Raw genomic sequence first — 10,592 nt, 5'->3', positions numbered from 1 at the left:
TATACCTTACGTTCAGTCGATACTTGAGACTACATCTCCCAGATTGCATTGCCTCCTCCCATAAAGACTACACTTTCCAGCATCCTCGAAGGGACCACAAGGCATTGTGGGTAGATTACCAACGTCCTTGTTTTATCAAGCGCACACTGACTGACTTCACGCCAGGGCTTGGGGGGGATATCTGAGATTTACGTTTACTCCGGTTAAAGCTGTATTTCTCAAATATGTTGGCAGCAAGGCTTCTTCGTCGTTCCCTGCCCATGCTGAGACAATCTCGATGCTACGCAGAGGCTGTCTCCGGCGCGCCTCAGATGTCCTTCACTTTCGCCTCTCCTACACAGGTGACAGACGGCAGTCGGCGAGGCTTTTCGGGCCTGGCTACCCCACCGACTAGCTAAACTAACTCTCCTGATTTGAAGCGATGGCTTACGATCTGAAGATGTAACAAGCCTTTATAAAGATCGTTTTTGTCACCTTTGTGCACAGTTGCAAGATAACTGGGCTTACGTTTTAGTTTGCATTCCGTGTTCGCCAATGTCATTGCCGTGCAACTCCTGTTAGCTTATGCTAGGCTAGGCTAGCGTTTTAGTTTACCTAGATCAGTGTTTCTCAACCGGGGCTAGTGGTCCGCGGTGTAATTGCAAGGGGTCCGTGAAAATAAAATATCTTTAAAAAAAAGATCCTATGACATTTATAGAAATAGGATTATTTTACTCAAATGTGACTGAGACTTTATCTACCTAAACTATAAAGGGTAACAGGACTTTTTTCTCTAATTACATCTGTTTCACAAGTGTAATTTATTGTATTTTAATAAGAGATCTCGCTCCCGTTTGCATTGTTAAAAGTTACTGCATAAAAATTCTGTTGTTACATATATCTGAAAGTTACTGAATACATATTCTGTTTTGTTACATATATCTGAAAGTTACTGCATAAGATTTCTGTTTTGTTAACTATATCTAAGTTACAACTGAAAGCTCTTATTTTTGCCCCAAAGAGTGAATAAATGCTATAATGCAATTTAAAATGCAGTTTCTACTGTTTCTATCAAATTGCAACCCCCCTCCCCCAAGATCAGGTGGCGGGGTCCTCAGGGTAGATCAAAAATACGCAGGGGGTCCAGGACCCCAAAAAGGTTGAGAACCACTGACCTAGATGATGGTAAACGACATGGTATTAACATGTTTCATTTGTACAGCGCATTTAAAAGAAACAAAACAAACAAGGTTAAATCAATACCAAACCTCAAAATAATAATAATAATAAATCGTCACAACAAAGGGGGACAAGTGCGTTAGTTAAAAATACGAGATGAGACCGGGATACAAGAGAATAAAATAAGAGAAGGATTAGAAGATATGTTAAAAGCAGGTTTTACAAAAGAGTAAGCTTCAGTGATACTTAAGTGATACTGATTTTTCTTGGCTGCGATCTTTGGATAGGGAGTTGGTTGGTATTCATTTATTTAGTTATATGCTGGGAAGTCTGGGCAGGCACACTGTCAAAGGTCAGTCATGGTGCCTGTACCTGTTATGAATTAAACCTTGTTGTTAGTTGTTACTTTCGTACAGTTTTCTTCATGTTATGCTTGGGGAGCTAATGCCTGACCTTGGTTGGAGCAATGTTTTCAATTTGAGGTTTGATACTGGTTTTAGGATTTTGTATTAACACTGTAGCACTAAGCCTCAGAGTTTAGTTTACAACTCCTTCCTCCACCTGACACCCAGGGATCTGGGCCTCAGAACCGTTATGCATTTTGTTTTGATACAAAGGATACTTTGCACTTTAAGCCTAAAAATCCACATGATGACATATTGATTGATTAAAACACAAAGTTATCAATTTATTGACAATGACAGCTTTATGTCCACGTAGCATTGGATAGTGTTGTAAAGGAAACTGAACTCTTCCCTGAATAGTTAAGGTACTAAATGGAGATTGATGAATTATTCAGGATGCTGCTTAACCCATCCACATCAATTTGGAACACAAATCAGTGGTTCTTTAAGGTTGAATCTTGCAGACTATTACATTTTTGTGTCAGTGTTCATTAAATTTGTGCTCCTTTCTTTATCCTCTCTCTTCCAGGTGTACTTCAATGCGGCCAGTGTGAAGCAGGTTGATGTGCCCACACTGACTGGTGCGTTCGGTATTCTCCCTTCTCATGTGCCCACGCTGCAGGTTCTCAGGCCTGGGGTTGTCACAGTCTTCAATGATGATGGCTCCTCAGTAAAATACTTCGGTGAGATTGCGCGTCATGAAAAAGAAGGGCTCATGCCCTGCTCATAAGTGACATTTTTCTTCCCTACTCAGTTACTTTTTCCTTCAATTAACCGAATGTTGAAAATGGTGAACTCTGTGCTGTGACTCAAAAGCCATCAGAGAACAGATTGTATCTCATTGTTTTAATGAGTTTCAACACATACAATAGTGTATTTCAAGATTTTTTATCTTTGAGAAGGATATAAATATAAGGACTCAGTATGAGTTAATAGATTTCTGGTTCAAAGTTTTCCATATTAAAAATAGAGATGTTTGTCCTGGTTAACCATCCATCCAAATAATATGTTTTATGCATAGAAACAAACAGATTTGATCCTGTCAAGTCATAAAAGTGTTTGTAAACTGACCACAGTGCATAGTACATATAACATAGCAAACGATAGTTGCTACTGGGATTTCCTTTTAAATGTTGTGAATGTAATACTTGTTCAACAATAAGTGTAATGTAAAGGATTAGGAGTACCCCCCCAGTCCTTAAGTATACCACCAACTGTGGAAAACAATACTCTTATGTCAGTTACATCCACAATACTCTTATGTCAATTACAATCAGCTTTCAGTTGTTTTTGGTTGTTGTTTTTTTTTTATGTATATTGCCAAAGCAACCTTGTGTTCACAGTGTGTGCGAAGCTTTTGACTAGATGCAATTCTGTAATGACATAATTTTTACAGATTACTTTCTTTATTACTGAATCACAAATATCTGCTTAATTATACCAAACTCTTGTTAAGTGTATGTCTGCTATTCTTGCATGATTAAGGTTCGTTTAAATGGGATTTTAGGTTAAACATCCTAAGTCAGCCATTTCAGTTAACCTCCTCCTTCTTCTGCTGCTTCTGCTTCTTCTTCTTCTTCCTCTTCTTTGATTTTATTGGCAGTTGGCATCCCGAAATGTTGCATTACCGCCACCTACCAAAATGTAAGAACTTCACAGTACTAAGTGTACACCCAAAGTGGTCCCATTCATGACATTGTCCATTCTATAACCTAAACCCAGTCTGAGTTGATGCAAATTCTTCCTGCAGTGTAACATCTAGATCTTCTCCAGATATGTCAAAAACATTCAAATATCTCCTGGCAGCATCCAGACCTTCTTGATCCTTTCCAACTTCCCCATTATTTCAGCAGCGCAATTTATGACCATGACAATGAATGCCAAAAATATTTTCTTGTCCATGCAAATATTCTGGTCAGCTCCATGACTTTTCGGCTCCGGTTCTTTTTGCACTTCTACCATTTCGTCATTTCTCTTGATTCTCTTAGCAGCTTTGGCGTACGACAATCTCATTTCTGTTCTCATCTTATGCACTTTGTTTTCCTTAATTATTTTTGGACACTATGCTGACCCCGTATTATGGTTTCCCTTGCAGTGAAGGTACTTCGATTGTGCTTTCTCAACGTTACAATCTTCCACATTGCAGTTGTTCTCCCCACATCTTCCACATCTTCTGACTCCATTACATACTGCAGCAACATGTCCATATTCTTGACAACAAAAAAATCTGAGAGGAACTCTCTCGTATGGCCTTCACCCTGTAACTCACATAATCAAGGTACATTCTTTCCGGCAATTCCCCTTCAAAACTCAAACACACAGAATGACTGCCCCCCCCCCCCATCGGAATCTAGTTGTTCTTCTTGCCTCACACACACACCTGAAGCATCCTGAAATGACTCAGCCTTCACTGTCAGTGGCACGCCACTTATCACTCCCTTTTTCTTTGCTTATAATCTGAGTGGGAAGAAAGTCACACAGAGATAACTTCCAAATACCTTGAGGGCTCTCTTTCTCTCTGACGCTCTCTCTGATGCTCTGAGATACAATAAATGATAACCATCTCGCTTCTAATTATCCTGATCGATTGTACATCTCCAAGTTTTCTCCGGGACTTTCCGACCTCATTTGGGTCCTTGAAAATCCCGTCTGCTCTTATCATGGATGTCATCTCAACGAGATACATCTCCTCTGTTCTCATTGACTGACTAGAATCGCTTGAGCAATTTGAAGTTTTTCTTCTTGTTCTTATTTTCAAACCCTGTTGGGTCCTCATTTTCATTTCCAATTTTGCTCTCTGATTCTGATGCCACTTCCTCCGAGTCCTTTCAATGAACTTTTCACGAGTTATATACACTCACTGGCCACTTTATTAGGTACACCTTGCTAGTACCGGGTTGGACCCTCTTTTGCCTTCAGAACTGCCTTAATCCTTCGTGGCATAGATTCAACAAGGTACTGGAAACATTCCTCAGAGAGTTTGGTCCATATTGACATGATAGCATCACGCAGTTGCTGCGGATTTGTCGGCTGCACATCCATGATGCGAATCTCCCGGTCCACCACATCCCAAAGGTGCTCTATTGGATTGAGATCTGGTGACTGTGGAGGCCATTTGAGTACAGTGAACTCATTGTCATGTTCAAGAAACCAGTCTGAGATGATTCGAGCTTTATGACATGGCGCGTTATCCTGCTGGAAGTAGCCATCAGAAGATGGGAACACTGTGGTCATAAAGGGATGGACATGTCAGCAACAATACTCAGGTAGGCTGTGGCGTTGACATGATGCTCAATTGGTACTAAGGGGCCCAAAGTGTGCCAAGAAAATATCCCCCACACCATTACACCACCACCACCAGCCTGAACCGTTGATACAAGGCAGGATGGATCCATGCTTTCATGTTGTTGACGCCAAATTCTGACCCTACCATCCGAATGTCGCAGCAGAAATCGAGACTCATCAGACCAGGCAACATTTTTCCAATCTTCTATTGTCCAATTTTGGTGAGCCTGTGCGAATTGTAGCCTCAGTTTCCTGTTCTTAGCTGACAGGAGTGGCACCCGGTGTGGTCTTCTGCTGCTGTAGCCCATCTGCCTCAAGGTTCGACGTGTTGTGCGTTCAGAGATGTTCTTCTGCATACCTCGGTTGTAATGAGTGGTTATTTGAGTTACTGTTGCCTTTCTATCAGCTCGAACCAGTCTGGCCATTCTCCTCTGACCTCTGGCATCAACAAGGCATTTTCGCCCACAGAACTGCCGCTCACTGGATATTTTCTCTTTTTCGGGCCATTCTCTGTAAACCCTAGAAATGGTTGTGCGTGAAAATCCCAGTAGATCAGCAGTTTCTGAAATATTCAGACCAGCCTGTCTGGCACCAACAACCATGCCACGTTCAAAGTCACTTAAATCACCTTTCTTCCCCATTCTGATGCTTGGTTTGAACTGCAGCAGATCGTCTTGACCATGTCTACATGCCTAAATGCATTAAGTTGCTGCCATGTGATTGGCTGATTAGAAATTTGCGTTAACGAGCAGTTGGACAGGTGTGCCTAATAAAGTGGCCGGTGAGTGTAGGTGTCCATTTTGATACTGCAGCCAGCCAGTTATGGTTGTCTTGCTCTCACATCAAGACTTTTCCCACATCTTGCTTTTTTTTGTGTGTGTGTTGGCATGGAATTGTATGAGGAAATAATATGACGCAATGGGTGGGGCTGAACTGCTTGTGTATAAGCTTCATTCTCTCTTCATACATGCATCTCAGCTGATGATATGCGTTGAGATTGGAGTATCAGAAGGGTTTCAGTCATCTCAGGAATAGCAGACATATGAAGCCTTGGTCTTTTTGGAAAGTATTAATAGTTGTGATCAATAACATCATTGATCATTTATTATGCTGTCCTTCACAGAAATCACTTTGTAAGTATTAACTTATTTATTTTGTGTATTTGTTGACAGTTAGCAGTGGGTCTGTGACCGTCAATTCTGATTCTTCAGTGCAGCTATTGGCTGAGGAGGCAGTTCCACTGGACCAGCTGGACATTGCTGTGAGTATCTCCTTCCTAGATAGTGCTTGCCGTCTTCCTGTGTGTGTGTGTGTGTGTTTGCGTGCGTGCGTGCATGCATGCGTTATACACCGTGGTTCTAATTTCTTCAGGTGCAGTCTAGGCTGATGCACTGGCATGAGACGATACAGGCCCAATTTTCATCATTACAATACAAACTCTTATAGACATATTACAACGTGAAGTTCCCCTTGGTGAGATTGTTTAAATTCTCCATAACTCCTTTGTGGGAAAACATATCTAGATAGGTTCATTTGAAAGTGCAAGCTTAGTCAAGAACCTTTCTTCATTGTCTATGACTTTTTATGTCTTTCTGTTTAATTAATTTTTGAAAACATAATGATCAGATACATGCTGCTGTGCTAAAAGCATCTGAGAAGGGTTCTTTCCATCTACTTATGTTGATATTTATGCTTGATATGCTTGATAGTTATGCTTATGTTGACCCCGTGGACCCACCACCCATGGGGATGAACATTGGGGTAGGGTGCAATGCAGGCTGGGCGGCAGGCAAAGGTGGAGACCGAGGCATGCCAACTTGCGGCATCACTTACTGGTCTTGAAGGACCAACTGGGAGAAGACCCCAGGGTAAACCCGGAACTTGCTGGAGGAACTACGTGTCCATTCTGGCCTGGGAATGCCTTGGGATCCCCCAGGAGGAGCTGGAGGGCGTTGCTGGGGAGAGGGACGTCTGGAGTGCCCTGCTTAGCCTGCTGCCGCCGCGACCCACAGCTGATGATGAGAGATGAGGGAGATGTTGATAGTTGACAGATTTGATAAAGGATCAGTGAGTAGCAGGAATGAATAATGTGGACAGCAGTCTGGTATAGTGACTCAGCTTGTCCCTTAACCTAGGGACCTGGTTTCAGTATCCAGTAGCTTGAGCACATTTGAAGTGCTTTTGAGTAAGACAGTCACGCATCTCTTTTCAGCTCCAGTAGCACAGATCTGTAGCTGACCTTGTGCTCTGACCACCCTGTGGAGGAGGAAAAGAGGCTAATTTCTCCTTTAAGGATCAAAGGAGAATTCCAAAAGTTAAAAAAAAAAGAAAGAAGCAAGAATCTGTTAATATGTTCAGTGGACCATGTATGCATTCCTGATTTTGATCTCATTACTTTTCTTTATCTGCCCAGTGGTGTAACACAATTGAACACTAACATCGTGCAAGTCTTCAAATGTCATCTATCAGTGGGCAGACATTCCAAATGGATTAGTTTAGCTGAGCAGTTGTTTTGTATTGCTGCAGGAGGCCGGGTTTAAAAATCTTTTACACTTGGCTGGATTTGTTATGCCTTTTCCTCATATTTCAGGGGTGGACTCAGGACACCGGCTTTGCTGTACTCTTTGATCATTAGTAACATGAAATTGTTGTCTTTATCTTTTAATTTCACTCATGACATCTTGTATGGGGCAGGCATAAATCTTGACAAATGATCTCTTCAGAGTGTAATTTGAATATGGGTCAGTCATTTTGATATGGACCTTCTTATGTTTTAATGAGATTTGTGAGATTGACACCCATATCCGGTTGCTCGAGGCATCTGCAGTTGCTGATCCTTTAACTTAATTTGTCTCTGAGCAGGAAGAGCAGGAAGGAGCAGTTCTTTGACCCTGGCGTGGATTTTTTTTATACTGTCCTGATTAGCACATCCCAGTTGATGAGCATTTGCTTGGTAGGCCTTGTCATTGGACTTGGACAACAAGTCCTTTAAATGTCATTCTTGTTAATATTACACACTCATGATGGAGGTGTCTTTCTCTTTGACCTTGGGCAGTGCCAGTGTCACTGTTAAGTTGACTTCATAGCAGTAAATGAGTAATTATTTTCTTGTCCTTCTCACACACCATGTGTAACAATGCACATTGGCCCACGCTGTTAATAAGGAGGGAAAGGTCAGTCACTGTTGAGTTATAGCAGATGTGTCAAATCCCCACTGGGAGACCTTTAACTTCCAGCTATGTTTGGCATTTCTCCTTTCTAATCGCTACTGTGACAATTGGAGCTTCCAGTGCAAAGAGGCAGTGGGGATTTGCTATGCTCGCCTTTCCTTCCCACATTTCTGTTCCTTTGTGCTTGACCTTGGTGTTCTGTTTTTTACACTCCAGCTAACCTCAGAAGGTTTTCAGGATGATCGAAGGATTTGCAGGGTCTTCCCTGCTTAGCTTGAGTAATTCACAGCTTATATGTAGGGTAGCAAATGGTCCCCTTAGATTTTCCGGATGATTTACAATTGCTGATTTCAATGTAGTTTAAGGCTTCTCACATGAAGAGGGGGACTACATATTGAGGTGGGTTTGAGCTAGCATTTTACCAAGTTGTATTCTGTTGTCACCTTGAGTTCTGTGAATGACTGATTAGTAAATAATTTGTACCAAAACACCCCATCTCTGGTAGCAGTTAGTGTCCAGTCTGCCTCATCAGGTAATGTGACAGCCAAACGGTACCAATAAACATGACCTACAGTTACTACTACTACTACTTTGTGTACTACTACACATCCATACTACATGGATATGTACTACTACACATCCATAAACCTCCTCTTTGGCTTTCTTCTTTTCCTCTTCCCTGGCAGCTCCATATTCAGCATCCTTCTCCCAATATACCCAGCATCTCTCTTCCACACATGTCCAAACCATCTCAATCTTGCATCTCTTCCTTTGTCTCTAAACCGTCCAACCTGAGCTGTCCCTCTAATATACTCGTTCCTAATCCTGTCCTTCTTCATCACTCCAGATGAAAATCTTAGCATCTTCAACTCTGCCGCCTCCAGCGCCGCCTCCTGTCTTTTCATCAGTGCCACTGTCTCCAAACCATACAACATCACTGGTCTCACAACCATCTTGTAAACCTTCCCTTTAACTCTTGCTGGTACCCTTCTGTCGCAAATCACTCCTGACAATCTAATCCACCCTGCCTACACTCTCTTCTTCATCTCTCTTCTGCACTCCCCGTTACTTTGCACAGTTGACCCCAAGTATTTAAACTCATACACCTTCCTCACCCCTACTGCTTGCATCCTCACCATTCTGCTGTCCTTCCTCTCATTCACACATATGTATTCCGTCTTGCTCCTACTGACTTTAATTCCTCTTCTCTCCAGTGCATACCTCCACTTCTCCAGGCTCTCCTCAACCTAATGACCTACATTTAATTGCGTTAAAAAAAAACAACCCACCTTATTTAACTCATCCTCCTCATTCCAGATAGTCATTTGTGAGCTCTATCAAAGTAGCCTCCCCATACTTGATGTAAGAATGTCCTTATCGCTGGGTAATCGTCCTTCAATGGTGTAAGCAATTGCAATTTATTAATAAACATTCTCTTAATCTTTTTGTCTCCTCAGGCTGCCAAGGCTAACCTGGAGAAGGCCCAGTCGGAATTAGCCAGTGCGTCAGATGAGGCGTTGAGGGCAGAGGTTCAGATCAGCATAGACGCCAACGAGGCCATCGTCAAGGCTCTGGAGTAAGCCTGGGGTACGACATTTCTACCACTATAGCACCGCCTCGGTGTCAGTGATGTAAAAAGCTATACTGCCCCCTCCTTCTATAGTGAAACAAGGTCATTTACTCTAAACACATCCGTCGCCACACATTTTTGTTCATTGATTATGCATTTATTCTGTTTTTAGGCAGTGTTCTGTGTTCTGATCTGTGATCGTTGCCACTAAATCCAGCATATGAATTGTTAATGCTATAAAATTGCATATGTCAACAAGAAGTTTACCATCCAGTGAAGCACTTACATCTATTCCATACACTGTTTTATGTATTGTTTGCGTGTGTCTGTGTGTATGTGTAATGAACTTCTTTTTTCTTTTTCTCTCTCTCCCAGGTAACCGTTCGTGTTGAAGGAACTGAAAATGCTCCATCGCTGTCTGTTTCCCAGCTCAGTCAGTCAGTAACCGCAAGCGTTTGCTTTGTACAGTGGATGAAATTACCAATAAATGTATTTGGAATTATCTGGTTATGTTTTGTTTTGTTTTTATCCTGCTCTCTATCAATTTTGATGGTATGTGTCCAAATCGTATGATCAAGTAAACCCAACATTCAGGAGACATTACATAGGCGCTTAATATGACAACTGTCCTTTCTGCCACTAGGTGGCAGTAGATGTCCTTGCTATAAATTGCCACAAACCAGTACTGTTTGTAGTCAGATTAAGGGATGAGGACTTCTCATCAAACCACCACTCAATAAAAGAAATGTGAAATATTATCATATTTGTCGAGCAAGCCACTTCCAGTTATGATTTCCTATTAATTGAGCTTACTTCTCTTAGGCGTGTTAACACTGAGCGGTTATGCACTGTTGCGGTTGCACATGTGGGTATGTGAAGGCCTGCTGCAGACGTTGTTTTGAAGCTCCTGATTTGCCAGAAAGGTGTTTAGCAGGGCATGTTTGTTGTATGAATCAACATGATGACATCACAGGCGCGTCTCATGGAGGGGGTTTTGCATAGTTC

The 10,592-nt window shown here is 41.9% G+C and overlaps 1 protein-coding gene across 1 annotated transcript; it reads left to right on the top strand.

Moving 5' to 3' along the window:
- The first annotated feature begins 116 nt into the window (after nucleotides 1–116).
- On the top strand, nucleotides 117–10,094 carry atp5f1d (ATP synthase F1 subunit delta). The gene is made up of 5 exons (XM_056277698.1): nucleotides 117–341; nucleotides 2,092–2,245; nucleotides 6,020–6,108; nucleotides 9,475–9,604; nucleotides 9,963–10,094. Exons 1-4 carry the CDS (start codon nucleotides 225–227, stop codon nucleotides 9,595–9,597), a joined length of 483 nt encoding a protein of 160 aa, XP_056133673.1. The 5' UTR covers nucleotides 117–224; the 3' UTR covers nucleotides 9,598–9,604; nucleotides 9,963–10,094.
- Nucleotides 10,095–10,592: the final 498 nt, after the last annotated feature.

Source organism: Lampris incognitus, chromosome 3 (assembly GCF_029633865.1).
Source record: "Lampris incognitus isolate fLamInc1 chromosome 3, fLamInc1.hap2, whole genome shotgun sequence".
In the NCBI taxonomy this organism is placed as follows: Eukaryota; Metazoa; Chordata; class Actinopteri; order Lampriformes; family Lampridae; genus Lampris; species Lampris incognitus.
Note: the sequence above shows the minus strand (reverse complement) of the source record. Positions and strands in the feature narration are given on the sequence as shown.

Bases quoted from the DNA above. Each gene is read 5' to 3' on its own strand.
- atp5f1d (XM_056277698.1), top strand. From the start codon at position 225: ATGTTGGCAGCAAGGCTTCTTCGTCGTTCCCTGCCCATGCTGAGACAA. The intron at 2,246-6,019 runs GTGAGATTGCGC...ATTTGTTGACAG, and splicing joins CTCCTCAGTAAAATACTTCG to TTAGCAGTGGGTCTGTGACC. The intron at 6,109-9,474 runs GTGAGTATCTCC...TTGTCTCCTCAG, and splicing joins TGGACCAGCTGGACATTGCT to GCTGCCAAGGCTAACCTGGA.